The 20,596-nt window shown below is 35.7% G+C and overlaps 1 protein-coding gene across 7 annotated transcripts in view; it reads right to left on the bottom strand.

Annotated features, from left to right (window-relative positions):
• Positions 1–20,596, bottom strand: part of MBNL2 (muscleblind like splicing regulator 2) — a 193,976-nt gene that overhangs the window by 121,011 nt on the left and 52,369 nt on the right. For 6 of the 7 annotated variants that reach the window (XM_069064147.1, XM_069064144.1, XM_069064141.1 and 3 more), the window contains exon 2: positions 15,504–16,311. In XM_069064147.1, the coding sequence (XP_068920248.1) occupies positions 15,504–15,677 (174 nt within the window). In that variant the 5' untranslated portion in view covers positions 15,678–16,311. Of the gene's footprint in view, positions 1–15,503; positions 16,312–16,384; positions 16,477–20,596 lie in introns of those variants that run through there. The other variant, XM_069064142.1, reaches the window with a different exon arrangement.

The raw sequence follows: 20,596 nt of genomic DNA, 5'->3' as shown, positions 1-20,596 counted from the left end.
CCTGTATTGGCTTGGTTTTTCAAATTGATTGTGTTAAAACCCAGAGCTTGTTAATCCCACCTGTGGGATGGACTTGTTGATGTGAAAAGAAAGTCCTGAACTGGGAGGAGCTGGTGATGCAGATTTGGAGAGACAAGAGAGAGGCAGAAGAACTTTTTTTTTTTGGAAGCAGCACCTCGTGGAGAGAGAGAGACTATGAGAATTTCTGGTGGCCGCTTTGAATTGCCCTGGACTTTTGAGACCTGCCCCCTGAGCTGCCAAGGACTGAAGAGACATGGCTGTTTTGCTGGTACTTTGTCTGTCTGTTTTGATGTTGTTTTGCCAGATTTGTCCACTGGTGGAAGACAGTCCTGTTGTTGAAGAAGTCCTGGAACCTGGCTTTTGGTTAAGAAGCCCTGAGACTGTCCTGCAGACAGAGAGTGAATACTGTCCACTGGTGAAGGACAGTGCTGTTGTTGCAGGGGTCTGGAGACTGTCCTGCAGACAGAATGAATACTGTCCACTGGTGAAGGCCAGTGCTGTTGTTGCAGGGGTCTGGAGACTGTCCTGCAGACAGAATGAATACTGTCCACTGGTGAAGGACAGTGCTGTTGTTGCAGGGGTCTGGGAACCTTTCTGTTGGTTCAGAAGCCCTGAAGAAGGATTTTCTTGTTGTATGTTTACAGAAATCCTGGGAGAGGGTTTTGCTAACGTTTTCAGGGGTTCTAGGACTGTTCTACAGACAGAGGATGAATTAATGAAGGGACTGGCAATTTATCTTGTGGCCTTGCTAAGCCTTGTCTCCCCAGGAACTAAGATTGCTGAGAACTTGCCTCCTGTCAAGATGAAGAAAAGACCTCCATTCGGGTATTAAGTGCTGTGTTTAAACTTGATGTAACTCTGGGGTAGATTCAATTGAGATCCAGGGGTGGGGAACTTTTGACCTTTTTGTGCTCTGTGATTGACAAATGAAGGTACTTTACTTATGTTTGGAAACAAATCTCCATTTGAGAAGAGGGGCTTTGTGGTGGACTAAATGAAGTTATAGCCTAGGGGTGGAGAAGTATTTAGACCAGGAACTTTGTAATTGATTGAATGATTGGAAGGTCCTGGGGTGGGGTAGTCCTTGGAGATTATTTAATCACATTTAGTAAATGCTGTATTTGGAATGATGTCAGGTTTTGATCTTCTCTGTTCTTGGTTGGTCACTGAATAAAATGGAGAGCACCTATGCTGGTATTTTGAACCTGGGAAGTTGCTTTTCCTTGGCAATTACAGTACAAAGGGGTATTCCTAAAGAACATGTGTGACCATGTTACTCCCATGCTTCAGATGCACTGGTGACAACTTACTACCCCCAGAAGCCTCACACTTCTTAGATTGAAGAAAGTATTCATGATCCAGTGACATGAGGCTGGGGGGTACTCTGAAGCATTTGCCCCTTTTTATTTCTTAAAACTGAGCCACATTTTCCAAAATATATTTTGCCATTTTTGAAAGGTAGGACTTTCTTTGCATGTCCAATTTGTTGTCAAGTCTTGTTGATTCTGCCTTTGTGATATCTCCAATAAATGCCCCTCTTCTCTCCTCTGACACCAACACCCTGGTGCAGACTCCCATCACCTCATGTCTGTACTATTGCAATAGCCTGCTGATTGGTATCTGTGACTCAAGTCTCTCCCTGCTGTAGTTCATCCTCCAGTCAACTGTTAAATTGATCTTTTTAAAATTCAGGTCTGACCATGTCATTCTTCTATTCAGTAAACTCTAGTGGGAACCTTTTATCTCCAGGATCAAATACAGAAATTCTGTGTTTGTCTTTGAAGGTTCTTCATAACCTGGCCCTTTCCTTCTTTTCCTGTCTTCCTGTACCTTCCTCCCCTCTAAGTACTCTATGATCCAGTGATACTGCCCTCCTTGCTGCTTCTTACACATGACATTTCACACTCCATCTCTCCACTCCACCAAAAGTTTTTTTACTGCCTGTCTTCCTTTCTGAATTCTCTCTCTTTTCATCTCCATATCCTAGCTTCCCTAGCTTCCTTCAAGTTCCACTAAAATCCCACCTTTCCTGATTCCCTTAAATGTTGGTGCCTTCCCTCTGCTGATTATCTTCAATTAATCTGTACACATTTTGTATGTATATAAGTTGTTTTCATGTTGTCTCTCTTGTTAGACTGTGAGCACCTTGAGAGCGGGGACTATTTTTTTTTTCTTTTTGATCTTTACATACCCAGCACTTAGCAAAGGGCCAATATTAGGGGTTTGCTGACTTCATAAAATTTCACTGTGTCTTATCTTTTGTAGCAGATATTGGTATAAAGTTATACTTACATTTTAGTTAGCTTTTTAGTGTTTTAGCTTTTGAAAAATAAGTAATGTTTTAGAAATAAGACTTTAAATAAATGGAAATGTTTACATGTTAAAATAGAAAAAAAAACAATTCTTGGGCTTTGTGAAACTACTTTTTTGGGTTTAGGTTAATTGTGAGTATTTCAAGATTAAATGACTAAGTGTCCCAAGTAATGGTTTTTCTTTATTGCTTTTAGGCACATAGTGACAAATCTCCACAAACTTTCATTGGCTCTCCAAGGAAAAGCTATAATTCATTTGCAAGGCTGTAAATTCCTTTTATATTCCAGTTTTACTTATCAAAAGACTGTCAATATCGACACGATTCAGCTCTCCATTTTCACATTACAGAAAACAAAAATACTTTTGGCACATGATTTCCCTCTAGTTTTGTTCCTGCTACTCTTCAGGGGTAGTTTTTTCAGAAAATAAAATTTCTCCAGATTGGTTGGCAAGAAGTCATGCTTATCCCTTGCCTATTTTAATGCCTATCATAGTACTGTATCCAATTTGCTAAAGAAAGACAGAATATTATTTGTCAAAGAGTTTGAAATGTTTGCTTAGCCTTATTCTCTCTTTAGTACATAGTATCTCCAAAGTATACTTTTATAACTAAATAATGCCCTTACTTTTTTCATTTTTATCACTTGAGATAAAAAAACTCTTACATTAAAAAAAATATATTTTGGCATAGAATTTAAGTATTTTCTTTTCTTTCTTTTTTTTTTGGGGGGGGAGGGCAATTGGGGTTAAGTGACTTGCCCACGGTCACATGGCTAGTTTTTGTGTTAAGTGTCTGAGGCCAGATTTGAACTTAGGTCCTCCTGACTCCAGGGCCGGTATTCTATTCACTGTACCAACTAGCTGCCTTTGAATTTAAGTATTTTCTTAAACCACTTTTATTATTCATTATGATTTAGTACTCATGCATGGAATAATAAATAGAAAATTATTATAGCACTTTAAGCACTGTATGCCATATTTAACTTGATGAAATGCTGAATTTCTTATGAAAAACATTTTCACACAATCACAGAGCTAGAAATGACCTTCAACATTATATAGTTCAACATTTCATTAAATAATAAAAAAAAATTGTAGCCTGGAGCAGTGAAATGACTTGTCCAAGGTGACAAAGCTAATCAGTGGCAAAGGCAGAGCTAGAAGCCACATCTTCTGACTCTCTATTTAATCTTCTCTCTACCAGATCATACAATCTACTTTTGTTCTTCTTTTAAAAATTTGAAAAAAAGATTTTGGCTGTTTTAAGAAATGGATCATCCTCTACTCCCTGGTACATACATGATTTAAAGGTAAATGACTAATTAGGAAAAACCTTTATCCAAAATTACCAATTAATAAACTTCTTAGCTCATTTAAACACTAATATATTGTCACTCAGAAATACTGGCCAACTAATAAGACAATATTAAATAAGTGCTAAGTGTTGTAGTTAACAATATGTAGGATAAAATGCTATATAAAATCAAAGTATAATCGTTTCCAGAGTCAGTCTGCTACCCAATTTATTTTTATTCCTTTTTAAAAATTTATTGATGCCATTTAAAATCAGTCAATTAACGAACATTCACTAAGTGCTTGCTATGTATCAGGCGCTCTGCTAGTTGTTGACAGAGAATGAAACAATTCCTACTTGAAAGGAATTTACATTCTAATGGAGGAGAGAGGATGTGGTCTAATTGATAAGGAATCTGGTCATGGAGCTAAGAAGACTGGGTTCAAGTGCTGTTTCTGACACATACTGACTGTCTAATATTGGGCACATGACAACTTTTCAGTGCTCTAGACAAATCAATAAGACTGTAACTTGCAGAGAATGAGGTGACCTGTATTGGGAGAGGGAGCTTTGTCATCCAGGACTTTGCTATCCCAGTGAAATCACAGGCCCATTCCCAGTCTTATGCCTAAATGTAGGCAAAAGAAGGAAATCAATCAAATCAGTAGCTTTGCTATATTTAATACTGAAGTTTAACCACAGTTTAAGCAAGAAGAATAAATAACCTCATCTAGTTAATATGAGTAGATATTTGACTAGGTTTTTTCCACTTATTTTGTATCTTACTAACCCTAATGTCATATTTCATACTAATAAGTTATTAAGAACATTTATTAGCATATTGATTTAGGAATCTGGGTGGAGGTTTGACATGGTATTTGAAGGGGAAAAATCCAATGATATGCAGTTTCAGATATATAACTGCCCTTAATTAAGTTAACTTTTACATTTTCAGTTATTTTTTGAGTTGGTTATTTAAGAGAACATAGAAAGTTAACTTTATTACAATACTTTTTGTATTTTCAGCGCTATGTTGTTTAATAGTCTCACTTTCAGAAAATCTCAGACTTTGGGAGTTCAGCATGAAATTATCCTTTAAAGTCCTGGGAGTGATGCTCATCCTCCCATTCTTGATTCTTCATAAGAACATTAGCTGTGGAAAGTTCCTAAGTTGTCATCTTAATCTTTTTTTTTTTTAAAATAATGTACATTCAAATTTATAAGAAAAGAAGTCGTTCCCCAATTGATAAATGGTCAAAGGACATGAACAGGCAATTTTAGATGAAGAAATTAAAGCTATTTATAGTCATATGAAAAATATGAATCATTATTGATTAGAGAAATGCAAATTAAAACAACTCTGAGGTACCACCCCACTAACAGATTGGCCAACATGACATAAAAGGAAAATGATAAATGTCAGAGAAAATATGAGAGAATTGAGACACTAACTTTTGGTGGAGTTGTGAACTGATTCAGCCATTCTGAGACAATTTGGAACTATGCCCAAAGGGCAATCAAACTGTGCACACCCTATGATCCAGTAACTACTGGTTCTATATTACTAGGTCTGTATCCCAAAGATATCATAAAAAGGGAAAAGGACTTAGATGTACAAAAATATTTACAGCAGCTCTTTATGTGGTAGCAAAATATTGGAAATTAAGATGCCCATCAGGGAATGGCTGGACAAGTTGTGGTATATGAATGTAATGGAATACTATTCTGCTATAAAAAAATGATGAATAGGTGAATTTTAGAAAAACCTGAAAGCCTTAGATGAATTGATGCTGAGTAAAGTGAATAGAACCAGGAGAATACTGTACATAGTAAATAGCAACACTGTTCAATGATCAAGTGTGATTGACTCAGCTCTTCTGAGCAACACAATGATCCAAGACAATTCCAAAAGATTCAAGAAGGAAAATGCTCTATCCATACCCAGAGAAAGAACCCAGAGTCAGAATGCAGATCAAGGCATACTATTTTGACTTGATTTTTGTTGTTTGTGGTTTTTCCCTTTTGTTCTGTTTCTTCTTTCACAAAATGACTAATGTGGAAATATGTTTAAAGATTAAAATAAAATAATGGACATTTTTTGTCTGGTGATGCTTGTAGATCTCTCCACAGATAAATGTTTTTAAATTTGTTAAATAAAATGTATAGGATTACAAAGAAAACTAAGTATTTTGAAATAAGGCTATGAAATTATTCAAAAAAAGTTGATGGACCCCAGCTTAAGAACCTTTCTGTATATACCATCAGTGTCTTAATCACAGGAAAGAGTGGAATCTAAATGTGGTTGACAGAATCTTAGATTAAAGGTCCTAGGCACTGGATTTTTTTTTTTAATGCTTTATTAACTTCTGATTTACATCATTCGTTTCCGCCAGATTTTGAGTTACAAATTTTCTCCCCATTTTCCCCCCACCCATCCCCCCAAAACAGCAGTCCCACATGATATCCCCACCTCCAATCTGCTCTCTCCCATATTTTCTTCCATACCCGTTTCAACTTTTCCAGTGGATCTCTATGCCTCAGTGCCTGTATATCTTTTTTTTTCTTAATAATATGTAAGATGGTATTAATAATAGTATACACACACACACACACACACACATATATTTGAATATTTGATTTTAAAACTTTCAATTCCAGATTCATTCCCTTCCCCCCCTGCCACCCACCCCCACTGGGGAGACAAGCAGTTCAGTATAGGTTGTACATGTGCGGCTAATACAAAACAATAACATAGTAGATGTATTGTAAAAGACTGACTATATTTCCCTCCCTCCTATCCCACCTCCCACTTGTTCTATTCTCTACTTTGATCCTGTCCCTTTTCACAAGTGGGTGCTTCCAACTTCCCTCCCCCCCAGCCTGCCCTCCCTTCCATCATCCCCCCTCACATCCCCTTCCCCCCTATTCTCCTGGAGGGTGAGATCCCCTATTTAGTGTGTGTTTCCCTCCCTCCTCAACTAGGCACTGGATTTTGCAAATAACTACAATAATGAAATTAGCAGAACTGACCAGTTCATAAGCTAGGTGAGAATAATCCTATTTTTCCTTCTGTCAAGGACATCAGCTATGGATAACAGAATAGATTCCATCCTTAAAATAATAATTAATGCTTTAAAAATTTTGTGCTTCACATCATATAGCAAGATTAGCTCTAAATGAATATATGACTTAGATAGGAAGTCAGATCATAAAAAAATCAGAATGACAAGGAAGAAATTTCTTTTTGGATCATCATTAAACAAAAGCACACAAGATAAAATGGACAACTTTAAGTGTATAAAATTTAAAAGTTTTTTTTTTTCTCACAAAGCCAATATAATTTAAATTAGAAAAGTTAGGGACATCTGGGAAAATCTTTGCAGTAAGTTTCTCTGATAAAAGTCTCATTTTCAAGTTATATTGATTAATTGATTAAAATTTGTAAGAAGAGCCACCCCCAATTTGATAAATGGTCAAAGAATGTGAACAGGCATTTCTCAAAGAAGACATCTGAACCATCAACAGTCACATGAAAAATGCTCCAAATCACTAATAATTAGAGAAACTCAAATTAAAGCTGCTTTTATGGTCCACCTCACACCCATCCAATTGAAAAAGATGACAAAAAATAAAATGACAAATGGTGAAGGAAACAGGCATACTAATTCAATGTTGGCAGAGCTGTGAATTTGTGCAATTATTCTGGAAAGCAGTTTGGAACTATGCCCAAATGGCACAAGGATACCTCTACTAGCACTACAAGTCAAAGAGATTTTTAAAAATAAGAAAACTATCCACATGTAGAAACATATTTATAGCACCTCTTTTTGTTATGATAAATAACTAGAAACTGAGGGAGTATTGATCACTTGGATCATGGCTGATCAAATCATGGCACTTGAATGTAATGCGATACAATTGTGCCATAAGAAATGATGAAAGAGGTTCAGAGAAATCTGGGAAGACTTGTATGAACTGAAGCAAAGTGAAGCAAGCAGGACCAAGAGAACAATTCATACAAAAACAACATTATAAAGATAACTTTGAAAGGATTAAGAAATCTGATCATTTCAAGGAACCTGATTCCATAGGATTGGTGGTGAACTATGATACTCACCTCTTAATAGAGAAGCAATAGATATAGAAGGAAATGTACATTTTTAGACATGGGCAATGTGGGAATTTATCTTGTTTGTATATATGTCATAATAACTTCTTTTCTTTTTTCTCCTTTTAAATTGGGGAGTATGAAAGGGAGAGAAAAATGTTGCTTAATTGAAAATTACATTTAAAAAATTGCTGTAATTGGTATAGATAAGGTTCAGGTTACTCTTAAGAATCAGCTAAAGAAAATTTAGCTACACAAAATTAAGTAACAAAATTTGAAATATAAGCAGTCTTATTTTACATTTTATAGAAGCATACCCATTCATTCAAGTCTTCCATTTAGCTCAATTTTATGTGTAGCTCTCTTTTGGTGGTTGTGAGAGAGGATCCTTACAGTTTACATAATGTTCAGCACTGACCAGCTGAACAAAAGGAGCTGAGTTGAAATAAAAATTCTCTATAAGAATCTATCAACATTAGAACATTTCCAACAGAAAATAGGAATAGAAGGTTTAGGTCTAAGTAACACACTGATTTCCCCTGGTAAGATGAATTAGCTATCTTCAGATATTTCCCAGAAGGCAGAATTTCTTTTTTGATAATTTCACATACTTTTTTTTTTTGCTTTTTGGAGGGCAATTGGGGTTAAGTGACTTGCCCAAGGTCACATGGCTAGTTTTGTGTTAAGTGTCTGAGGACAGATTTGAACTCAGGTCCTCCTGACTCCAGGGTTGGTGCTCTATTCACTGTGCCACCTAGCTGCCTGACATTCTTTCTTAAAGTTAGAGAACCTTGTATAATTATTGCTAAGGATTTTAGAGTTTTGAGAAATGATGTTTAGGTGGCACAACTCTACCAACAGAGACCCATTTAAACCAGATCCAAAAAGGAAAAGATGGAAAGTATGTTTTAATAGAAAAACACGACTTACAGGTAGAAGAGGAAGATTCAAGTCTGATTTCTGCTACTGGTTGTATAATCTTGAGTAAATCGATTCATTATGTGTAAAATGAGGATATTAATGCCCAATGTAATTACATTACAAGGTTGCTGTGTGCATTGATTGCTGTATATAGTCAAAGTATGATTGTTATTTTCAAAGTAAGTTTGCTATCTATGTTTTTCCTTTTGGATTTATTGGTCTCATTTTCAATCAGGCAATAAAAGCTTATTAAGCACTTACTATATGCAAGGTACTATGCTAAACACTATGGATACAAAAACAAAGAATGAAAAATCCCTCACAAAAAACTCAAATTTTGATGGGGATGACAAGTATATATACACATTTTAAATATGAAGAAAATAAATATATGTGTATATATTATAAATATATATAATATATGCATACACATGTGTGTATATATACACAAACACACTTTACATGCACACTACATATATACATACATATATATACATATATATGTATATATGTGTGTATGCACACACACATAAAAAGATTGGGCAGGTTTGGGGGGAATCTAAGAAAGCTTCATGTAGAAGGTGGTACTTGAAATGAACCTCAAAGGAAGAGAGTGATCAGTGAAGTGAAGGTGAGGAAGGAGTAGATTCCAGGCATGAGGAACAGCTGGTACAAATGTATGGTGATGGGAGATAGGAGATGGTGTATTGTGTGTGAGGAACAGAGGAGAAAGGCAGTTTAGTTACATTGCAGTCAAAGGAGGGAAGATTGGAAGGATAAGTTGGGGTCAGGTTGTGATGAGATTTAAAACTAAACAGAAAAGTTTTATTTTTTTTCTAGATCTAGTAAGTAACCACTTAGTAGTCAAATGAGTAGGTAACTGAAATGGTCACATTTTATTTTAAGGAAAATCTCTTTGGTAGAAGTCTATAGGATGAACTGGAGTGGTAAGAAACTCAAGGCAGGCAGAAAAAATTAGCAAGTTGTTGCAATAATCTAGGAGAAAGGTGATAAAGACCTGAACTGCAATGGTCATTGGTAAAGTACGGGGAGAGAGAAAGAGCCAGAAGCAAGAGATGTGGAGGTAGATACAACAAAATTATTATAACTGACAGATATGTTGGCTAGGAGAGGGGAGGTGGTTTGTCAGTCAATCTGAATAAGCATTTGCTAAATGCCTACTATATGTTTGGCTCTGTGGTAAGTACTGAAGAATTAGGAGCAGAGGATCATGCTGAGGGAAACTGGGAAATTGGAAAGATTATGGTAACTTTGATGGAAACAGGAAAGTTTAGAATAGGGAAAGGTTTTCCTTACTTGGGACTTCAACTGATTATGTTTGTACTTAGAACTTTTCATTTAATATAACCTCCAAAAAGCAGCAGAGGAGGAAACTACATGGACCAAATGGGCCTTTATACTGGTCCAGTACTAAAAAATGAGCTAACAGTAGTGACAGGGCACGGCAGATTAACTCTCCAGGGACAAAGGTGGTAGGAAGGAAAAGATGGTAAAGAGCATTACTGTTCTCCAATGTTATGTATACATATATGTGTTGGTATATTAATATAGAAACATGTGTGACTGTATATTCATATGTACCAAGCTATATGAATGTTGTTATTCAGCATTTCAGTTTTTCTGACTCTTCATAACCCTTGTGACCATGTTTTCCATAGGATTTTCTTGGTAGATGCTGAAGTGGTTTGCCATTTCCTTCTCCAGTGGATTTTAGGCAAATGGAGGTTAAGTGATTTGCCCAGGGTCACACAGCTGGTAAGTGTCTGAGGCTGGATTTGAACTCATTTCTTCCTAACTCCAGGCCTAGAGATATACAAAGAGGTTATATAATACTAATATGTCTCCAAATTGATTTCCAGGCTTTTTTTTTTTTTTAGCAGTTCTTGTAAGATAGAAAGACTTTCCCAATTAAATTATGTTCTAAGGTTTAGCAACATAAGGCTATTGAGTTTAATTGTTTCTGATTCTTATTTTTATAATCTGTTCCATTGATCTTGTCTATTTCTTAACTAATACCAAATCATTTTGAGGATTATTGCTTTGTAATATAATTTGATCTGGAAATTATATTCTCCTTCCTTTCCTACTTGTTTTCATTTCCTTTAAGACTCACATTTAGTTGGATAGTCCACAGAGAGACAGTGTTTTAGAAATATGATTAAGGTAGTAGTGTGAAGGATGGAGTGGAACAAGGATGGATTAGAAACAGGAATGCTACAAAAGTAGACTTTTTACAAAGACCTCATCTTAATATAAAGACGGTTTCTCCTCCACATGGAAAAAAGATCCTCGAAATTTAAATACATATTTTGAGTGAATCTAAATAGACCCTAATAGGTAAGCTAATCAATCAGTCAGTTAATCAAAAGGCATTTTTAAAGTGATTATCATGTGACAAGTGTGATACTATGCTTTGGGGATGCAAAGAAAAAACAAACAGTTTCAGCTGTTATGGAACTTACATTCTAATCAAACAAAACGTTCTTGCCCTGATACTGTACCCCAAAGTATTCAATAAACAATTACTGAACTGCTGAAAACATATACTAAATATTGACGTTAATAAAATAAAAAGTTAAAAGATGTGCTTAGGTAAATATATTCTCTTTCCATTTTGTTCCCTAAATTTTTATTGATCCTTTCATGTTTAAATAAAATTTAACAATGGCAGGCGAATGAAATACGCATAGAAAGCAGCAGCACCTCAGGGATGAAGTCACTTTTAGGTTAAACTAGGCGCTAAGGCAGATGTTAGCTCCTTCAGCTCACTCTAGTACCTGTCATTCTTGATTCTGTAGGAGTGGGATTCTACCCTTTCCCCAATTGATCACAGAAGGCCCAACCTCCTGGATTCAATCAATTGAAAAAGTCAGCTATATATGGATGAATCTTTAACCAATTTGAGATTATTGAGCTTTGATCATGACATAAAATCTGATAAACCACATATAAAATACCTTGAAATTAAAAGAATCATGCACGGCCTCATTCTATGTACATAGGAATACTCTCATTTGTTAATGTTTGTTAAATTCATAATAATCAAAATAAAAATATTTAAGTATTCTTTAAATACTTTATTATTAATAACATCAGTGATGATAATGCTAATCATAATATGACACTTTGGTGAAGATAGAACAGTTGGTTTGGAAGGAAGATGATGAATGAGGATTTGGCCATAATGAGTTTGAAGTGACAGAGTGATGGGCAGAAGTGGAAACTTTCAGTGTTCAGTTATAAGTTCAGTAATGGAAAGGAAGGACCTAGAAAGGACTGGCCTAGAGATACAGATTTTCCAGTCATCAATGTAGAGTATTTGAACTCATGTTAAAAGAAAAACTGGCCAAGAGAATGCATGTAGATAAAGTCAGAGGCTAATAACTGAGCCTTAGGAAGTACCAACAGTTTGAAAGTAGGAGCAGGTAGAAGAGTCATCAGAAGAAGTAAGCAATGTTTGTCTGGAAAGAAAGGAAAACCAGGACAGTATGTTACCATGAAGACAAGATGAAGAATGAGTTATACATTTTTTTGCATATGGCCAATGTGAAAATTTATTTTGCTTAACTAAATACATTTGATACAAAAGTTTTCTTTTACTTTTTTTCAATAGTGAGAACTTGTCAGGTGTAGAACATAATTGTTTATTAATTGAAAAAGATTTTAAAAAAGAAACATGGACTACTCACCAATGTTAAATAGGAAAGGTCAAAGAGAACAAAAATAGAAGGTAAGGCCCTTGGATTTGGCAATAAGTAAGTCACTGATAGTGATGACTGAGGGATTCTTTTCAAAATGGGTGTGAAGAGGAAATGGGTTTCAGAGACTAAGATTAGTAGTTGGGAAATAAAAACACTTATGTGCCATTATGTCAATGTACACTATTGTTTGGGTACAGTGATCCCTAATGTACAAGCTTTAGTTTAAGTCCTTTAATTAACGTATACATTTCAAATCCATTCAAGTACACTCAAAACACAAACTCAGCTTGAACCAGTGACAATAGTTCCGTGTTCAAATCTAGAAAGCCATAGTGAAGTACTTCTATACATACTAATAAAATAAATTACAATGATTAAAAGAGCCAACAGCCTCACACAAATATCCTGTTGTACACATTTCATACAAAGATTTTAATTTGAAATTACTTATTTTTTTAATCTTACTGGCTTAGTTAAAAAAAAAATTTCCTATTATGATTTCCATCTCTCATTGCTCATGATTATTTTGGTGCCTGGTTATCAGAAGTAATAAAAAGGAGTGTACAAAAGAGATAAAATTATATAATATAATTATATTAGTTTTTTCATATTGTGGGAATGGGCTGAAAGTGGTAAACATTAGTCCAGTGGAAAACTGCGTATAAACTATTGCTTTCTCTTTTTCATTATAAACATACACCTTGGCTGGTCTATTACTTGGGACTACTTTTCTATTACTTGTTTTCTAGTATTAAAATCAGATTATTTGGGGACTCCTACTGTGGCACTTTTTGGGGAGGGAACACTTCAAAGGACTTAAGTGGCTGAATACAAGAGAGAGAACTGCACAGTGGAAAGGATGCTAGATGTGAAACTGGATGAACATGGTTCATATGATGCTTCCATTTATGACCCTGTGATCGTAGGAAACTCATCTAACCATTCTGGGCCTCTGTTTCCACATCTGTAAAATGAAGGCAATGGACTAGAAGTCCATGGTCCCTTTTGATTCTAAATCTGTAGACAATACTCTAAAGATAATAGGACTCTTCGAATTAATTAGGTAAGTGATCTTAGCCATTTTGGCTGAGTCATATTAAATAACCAAGTTAGAGACCAGGGATATGGGTGTAACCAACATCTGAACTTTCTGTTTGCACAATTTCAGGGTTAATGGGAATTTGAGGACATTAAAGGAAAGACAAACTGACTATAAACACTGTTGCCTATTAAAATTGCATTATGTTAATTAAAGTATTTTATGAGCTGACTCCATTAGAACATTTGTACAAGTCTTTAATCTTGAAATTGAAGTCCATGAATATGAAACAGAGAAACTAAATTTGACAAACATATTGCCATCATCCAAATTATAGGGTACCTCTCACAACAATATTGCCAAAGATCTATATATTTCACACCTTCCAATTTAGATTGTACAGAAGTGAAAGTCCAATTACCCTATGGAGGACACAGCCTAGATTATATTTCAAGAGAAAAAACTCTCTAGTATTTTTTCTATGCTGCATTCTGCCAGCAGATTCAATGTTGCCTACAGAAGAAGGCTATCTGAATTATCTGGAGCTTTCAAAACTACTGCTATTCCTTAGACTCTTTCTTAGGGACTTTCCCCATGAATATGATCTATAAGTGACAGAAGGAACCGTGCAGAAGAAACGTCTAGAAGAAATGAGATTTGGGGGAGCCGGTGAACAAACAAGTCCTTTGCTCCTTGGCTTTGCTCGTTAATTTGCATCTGTAAAAGAAATCATAACTAAAGAACACAGGAGCCTTTCTTTCACAAAGCTGGTGGTTTTAGCAGAGTTCCACTTTCACATAGCTTCTCACAGTGTAAGGTTACTCTTTCTGCCTCAATGTCTTCATCTTTAAATGGGGATAATAGTGCCTTGAGGAGCACCAACTGCAGAGGGGCATTGTAAGATTTGAATGAGAAGATACATGTACAACACTTCACAAACCATAAAGTGTTACATAAACCTAAGCTATTTTTATTATGGAGTGATATTACTTGCACTAAAGACCTCACCAGGTTGCTTTGAGGAAAGTACTTTGCAAACCTTAAAGTGCTATAATTGTGAATTACAGATTATATAATATATAATTATATGTGTTCATATATAATTATATATATATATAATTATAATTCATTTCATATACTCTGCTCTCTTTGTTAGATGTTCCCTCTCAGAAACATTAGAAAGGAATCAGAGATTTAGAGATGGAAGTGACCTCAAAGGTCTCCTAGTCAAACTCCCTCATTTTACAGTTGAGGAAATCGAGACCCATGGAGGCTAAGAGGCTTGCTGGAGGTCACATAGGTAGCAAGCATCAACAGGGGGATTTGAACCCAAGTCCTTTGACTCCAGAGCTTCTTTGACTCTTTTCACTCTATCACAAACATATGTGCCTCAGCCCATTCCTACCCTAAACCTGAAAGAGAAAACAGATCTTAATGCCACACTATCAAACAGAATCCTAACACTGAGGATCAGAGGAACCTGAAAGTATCCTCTGCTAGGAGTCTGTCTCTCAGTTAATGAATGGGGTTTTCATAGGGTCTTGCCATTTTGTCTCCAAATAATGCTTCACCATTTGTGCTGACCATGGCGAATTACCCAAGAGAATGAAGACCTTATTACATGTTGCTTTGGGGAGCCAGGAGCATCTCAAAAAATAACTGACAGTGGTAGAAGCTTCCCAGAGAGGTGATATGCCAAAACCAGCACATAGATATGACAGTTAATTTCATTTGCTTTATTCAGTTCTGAGCAGATCAAGTTTTAATAAGATATTTATCTTCAGCTGTGATAAAGCAGACTCCCTTTTAAAACTCCTGGACCCGTGAAGAACATGTCCAAACTAAGTCATCTTACATTCTTTGCTTAAATGTGGACGTGCAAAGAATATGTACACACTTGATGGGGGGGAGGGTGGTTAGAAAGGAGTAAAAGTCTCTTAATATATACCACATGTGAGGAAATGTGTTCCAGAAACTATTTTTAAACTTCTGAATAAAATGTAAGGGCGTTTTTAAGAAAAAACAAAGTTAGCCAATGCAAGTAAGGTATTAGTATGGATTCGTACATACAATCGACTTCCTTACCTTTAGGGAATCAAAACAGGCAATTACACGGCCATTTTCAACCTGGCAACTTTTGGGGGGGTGCGCAAATTTGCATTCTTCATCAGAGCGTGAACAAGTTCCTCTCTGAAACTGTCTGCACACTTCCAGTGTCAGCCATTTTGTGTCTCTCACAGGAGCAACGTTCAAAGCCATTATGAAAAAGAGATTTAGGTTCTGGGTGTTGCTATTAAGTGAATTATGTCAGTCTGGTGTCCACCAATTCCAAAAAACAAAACAAAACAAAACTACTGTTGAGAAGCAAACCACATCCAGCTCTTAGAAGAGCTAACAAATTGATTAATGGAGTCCAATATGCACAAAGCAGAATGAGAAGAGACAATTTATCAGCAAGCAGTCACTCATCAATCAATATGCCCCACTTGAAGAAGGTGGGCTGCAATGAAAACATGCTCAGTGTCATCTCTGGCTGTAAAATGTCTGAGTCTCTCCTCTCTCTTTGACACGGTTTCTTATAGAGCGACTCCAAGGCAATCACACTCCTCGAGAGAATGTTAATTCTTCCAATGCTGCTTTCTTGTATTGGTGACACTGGAAAACAACCCTGTCAGTTGTTCATGTCCCAGCAGTTTTGTTTTTTTCCTTTCACCTTTTTAATGTTGAAGTCGAGCAAGTGGCAAATTCAGACAGTCGTGATACCCTCTGCCACACATGAGGTCAGGACAAAGTGTTCGGAGTAGGCAAAGACCAAGCTCTGCAAACACAGAGGTGCGTAGGATAGTCGTTTCCGGTAAAAGTGACTTCACAAAGGCACTTTTTAATCATGAACCTGATAAAATATAAATCAAATGTCAGTTTTTATCCAACCTTACTGAAAGCAACACTTCTAAAAAACCCATTACCTCCTTAAACTGGAATTTTCTCAATTCCAGATGAATGCAGTAAAACAGTGTAGGGGAAATGCCTCATTTCATAAACTTTTGCATGAAAAAAGGGATAAGCAATTGAAACACGTATTGCAGAAACAATCTAGGCAGCAGTCCAAAAGCGAGGAATGACTCAACCAGATGAATGTGGTAGACACAATAATTAGGCATTCTGATTCTGAAACAATTCAATCTAATGTGTTTAATCGCCAAAACAATGTATTAGATCCACAGTTTCCAATTAATTTCACATTTGGCCCACAGATTGCATTATTTGCATTATTTGAGAAACTATAAACAATTATTTGTGATCTGTCCTTCTTGTATAAGGGAGATATTATCATTTTGTATGAAATTCTTCTATCGCCCCTACCATTTAGGAAAAAAAATGTGTTTCTTATAGTAATTCATGTCTGCAATTTATTTTTTACTTAAGCATCTTATAAAAATATTCCATTCTACATAACGATGTTGACATTAAGTTAAGTGTAAATAATAAAACAATGAGTTGTTTCTTTTTTTAATTTTTAAAAATATTATATATCTATTAAAACATTTTGGACATTAGACCAAAAGTATTCAGAAGAAAAATCTACCTGTGTGAGGATAAGATTTATAAATAAGGACCAAAAGTGGTTATAAATGGTATATGACAGAGACTGCCATATAAGTCTTAAATATATACAAAAATATTTCATAAAATTCTATTCTATCATTAAGTGACTTTCCTAGGCACATTTTCTCATAGCCATGGATCATTTCATAACAAAAACAGAGGCAGAGAAATAATGAAACCCAAACTTGCTAATTAAAATGCTTGATGATTTGTAAAACATTTCTTTTTCTTACATCATGATAAAAATGCATTTAAAGATATTTGCTCAAATTGTTTTTACATGTAACCGGGAAATAAGATACACAGGCAATGGGGTATAGAAATTCATCTTGCCCTACAAGAAAGTAACGGGGAAGGAAGTGGGAAAAATGAGGTGGGGGGGGGAGGAATAGAAGAGAGGGAAGATTGGGGGAGCGGGTAATCAGTATGCTTGCCATCTTGGGGTGGGGAGTAGGGGAGAGATGAAGAGAAAATTTGGAACCCCAAATCTTGTGGAAATGAATGTCGAAAACTAAAAATAAATAAATAAATTTTGGAAAAAAATATTTGCTGAATTGAATCATTAGGAACTTAGGAGATTTCAATGAGCCCTAACTTCTAACTCCACACCTGTTTACAGCACAGGTTTCCTCTTGAGGAGGAGGGAGAGTTTCTGCAATTACTTTAGGGTATCTCTTATCTCTTTTAATCAATTCTCAATTCCTTATTTATAATTAGAAATAATAGGTTTTAGCAGAAAGAAGAAAAAAAACTAAAATTATTACCACTGAATTAAAATGTGAGTTAAATATAATTAAATAAACAACTTTTGTCATTAAATTAGATGCATAAATATTAAAATATTTAAATGCATCCTCATCCTCTAAAGTCCACTAAAATAATCTAGTGAATGGGACATACCCTTATTTTTTACTTTCAAGGAGTTCTAAGATTATGTTTTACTCTATTCCTATACATTTTATTTTCTATCAAAATCTAAACAGAAATTGACTTCCCAATAGTGATCTAACTTTACCAAGCTCACAGATTAATGGATTTATTCTTAGAGCAAAGACTGCCTAACTTTTTAATAATTAGTCACGTGTAATAAGTCAAGATCCATTAAGATCTACAAGTTAGACTCACTTTTGACAGGATTATAATTGTCTCTCACCAAACCAATCTCATCTCTACCTAGTCCATATCCCCTACTGTTAAAATTTCTAAGGCTGCTGCTATGAAAGTCACTACCTTGATAATGCCACCGGTCTTAAGCTTCCTTAGGCAGCAGGATCTAGCAACTGGAAAATGTAGGAAGAAAGACAGGATTGACTAGGTCAATAAAGGTTTTCTTGCACTACCTTTAATAAGGAGCATTGACTTCTCACTAAGTCATGGTATGAGTAAGAGGAAGACCTATGAGAAACTATGGCACTGTGAAGTCCTTATCCATGCTTTTTTCTTTATAATTTTTTCAGCCTCTATTAATTTTGAAATGGGCTCAACAACTTTATGGCCCTAGAATCAACATCTGGAATGATCAGTAGTCAACAAAAGATCTATATTTCATCATGGACTCTTCTGTGCTAACCTCAGTGCTGACTTTTGAAATCTAGGACTTCCCGGCTACACCATTATCTGACAGTTCACCTTTCCTCTATCTCTGCCACAATTTGCCTGTTGCTTTTGTCTTCTTTATCCTTAGACTCCATCAGTCTTCTTCACCTGACTTCTCTGATTATCTTTCCTTTGATTAATGGTCTTCTTCCTCCTTGGTGAACTCTTTGCCTCTTGGCTCACTGGTCTTAACATGTCTTCTCTTTTGAAAGGAGATTAAACTAATTCACATCAATTTGACTAAAGAACTGGTAACAATGTCAAGGATCACCCCCTCTAACACAGGTATTTTCATATTTACAGGGATAAAGGTCTTTGACCATAGGAATGTAAAAATGGGGAAAAATGTACCATGTCAGGGTTGCTTGCAAGTTCATAGGGAAGTGTTTCATAAAAATGTCTACAAATATATTTTATAAAAGAAAAAGAAAAAGCTTTAGACATTTATTTTTAGTCTTTGGTTAGTAGGAAGGTATTTAGTGTCAGGGAATGGGCAAGAAAAGAAAGCAAGGCATTCCAAACAATCCTAAAATCACTCTAGCCAGCACAGGTGACTATTTACTCTGGATGTATAGGACTAGTTTTGTCATTTGCTCTAGAGGAAAATGGTTGTAATGCTCTCTGCCCTGGGCCCTGACATCACAAAGAGCAGGTTCAATCAAGTGGAGCTGGAAACTCTATTTCAACAATTCATGGGGAAAACTGGTTTGAGGGCAACACTAGCAAGAAAATGGAGCAGATGCAGACTTAGTGGCCACTGGCAATATATCCTTTCCAGGAATAATAGAAAGCTGGAACTTCTTCCCCCATATCTTTATGAAAATGCTGATTATCAATTACTGAGCAATTGTATGCCTTGCTAACATCAAATCAGTTGATTAGAGTGTCTGCCTACCAAGTCAAGGTGTGCCTGCAAAATAGATGCACGGGGTAGTGTGACTGCCTCCTTCCTAGCACATCACTGTGGTCTGCTTCCATTGATTTCACAAAGGCTGTTGGACTTATTGGTTGAAAGGGTAGAAAAACTAACTCTAATTTTGTTCATCTTTCTTTAAATGTACTGAACAATTCTCAATTTTACACAACAGGGGAGGTGGTAGAGTTAGAAATAATCCTAAATGGTAGCTAATCCAAAAATTACCTTTAATTTTGAAAATTTGTATAATTTAGTCATGTGTATCCAATGCCTAGACATTCACTTTTTAAGAAGATGTATCTATACTTTGAAGGGCTAACAACAACAACTCAAATGATACATTTATCTCATCTATCTATCTATCTATCTATCTATCTATCTATCTATCTGTCTGTCTGTCTGTCTGTCTGTCTGTCCGTCCGTCCGTCCGTCTGTCCGTCCGTCCATCCATCCATGCATCCATCTATCTACCTAGTTTATCCATTATGACTCCTAAACAATCACTTCCTTACAACCTGCTTCATCATGAGAAGAGACCAAGCTCTTAGTTGTCTCTGCATCAACTGAACTAGAGCTGTGCTTTCAGGTCTTTCTTGGAGCAGGGATATGGGTAATTATTTTCTAAAGTCTTCTCTTTTGAAAAAGAAAGTAAGGGTAAAGTATTAATGATTGGTTATCAATTTATTAAGAAGCACTTATTAAATACCATCTATGGGTCAGGAGCAATTTTAGGTACCAGTGATACTAAGAAAAAAAAATCCCTACCCTCAAGGTGCTTGCATTCTATTAAGGGAAACAACATTACATAAATAAATCTATGCAAAGATATACAGGGTGCTCCAAAAGTCTCTGTGCAACTTTTAGCTCTAATAGGTTAAAACTGCACTAAGACTTTTGTGACACTGTATACACAGGTGTACACACATATGTACATATATAGAGACACTATACATGTATACACTACACAAAAATACAAGGCCATTTTGGAATGGAGAGCACTAGGTGCTGGGGGATCAGAAAAAAACAAACAACTTTACACAGAAGTTGGTGTTTGAGCTGA

This window comes from Petaurus breviceps, unplaced genomic scaffold (assembly GCF_028583685.1).
Source record: "Petaurus breviceps papuanus isolate PSGF00001 unplaced genomic scaffold, PetGlider_PUasm1.0 90625, whole genome shotgun sequence".
NCBI classification, from domain to species: Eukaryota; Metazoa; Chordata; class Mammalia; order Diprotodontia; family Petauridae; genus Petaurus; species Petaurus breviceps.
Note: the sequence above shows the minus strand (reverse complement) of the source record. Positions and strands in the feature narration are given on the sequence as shown.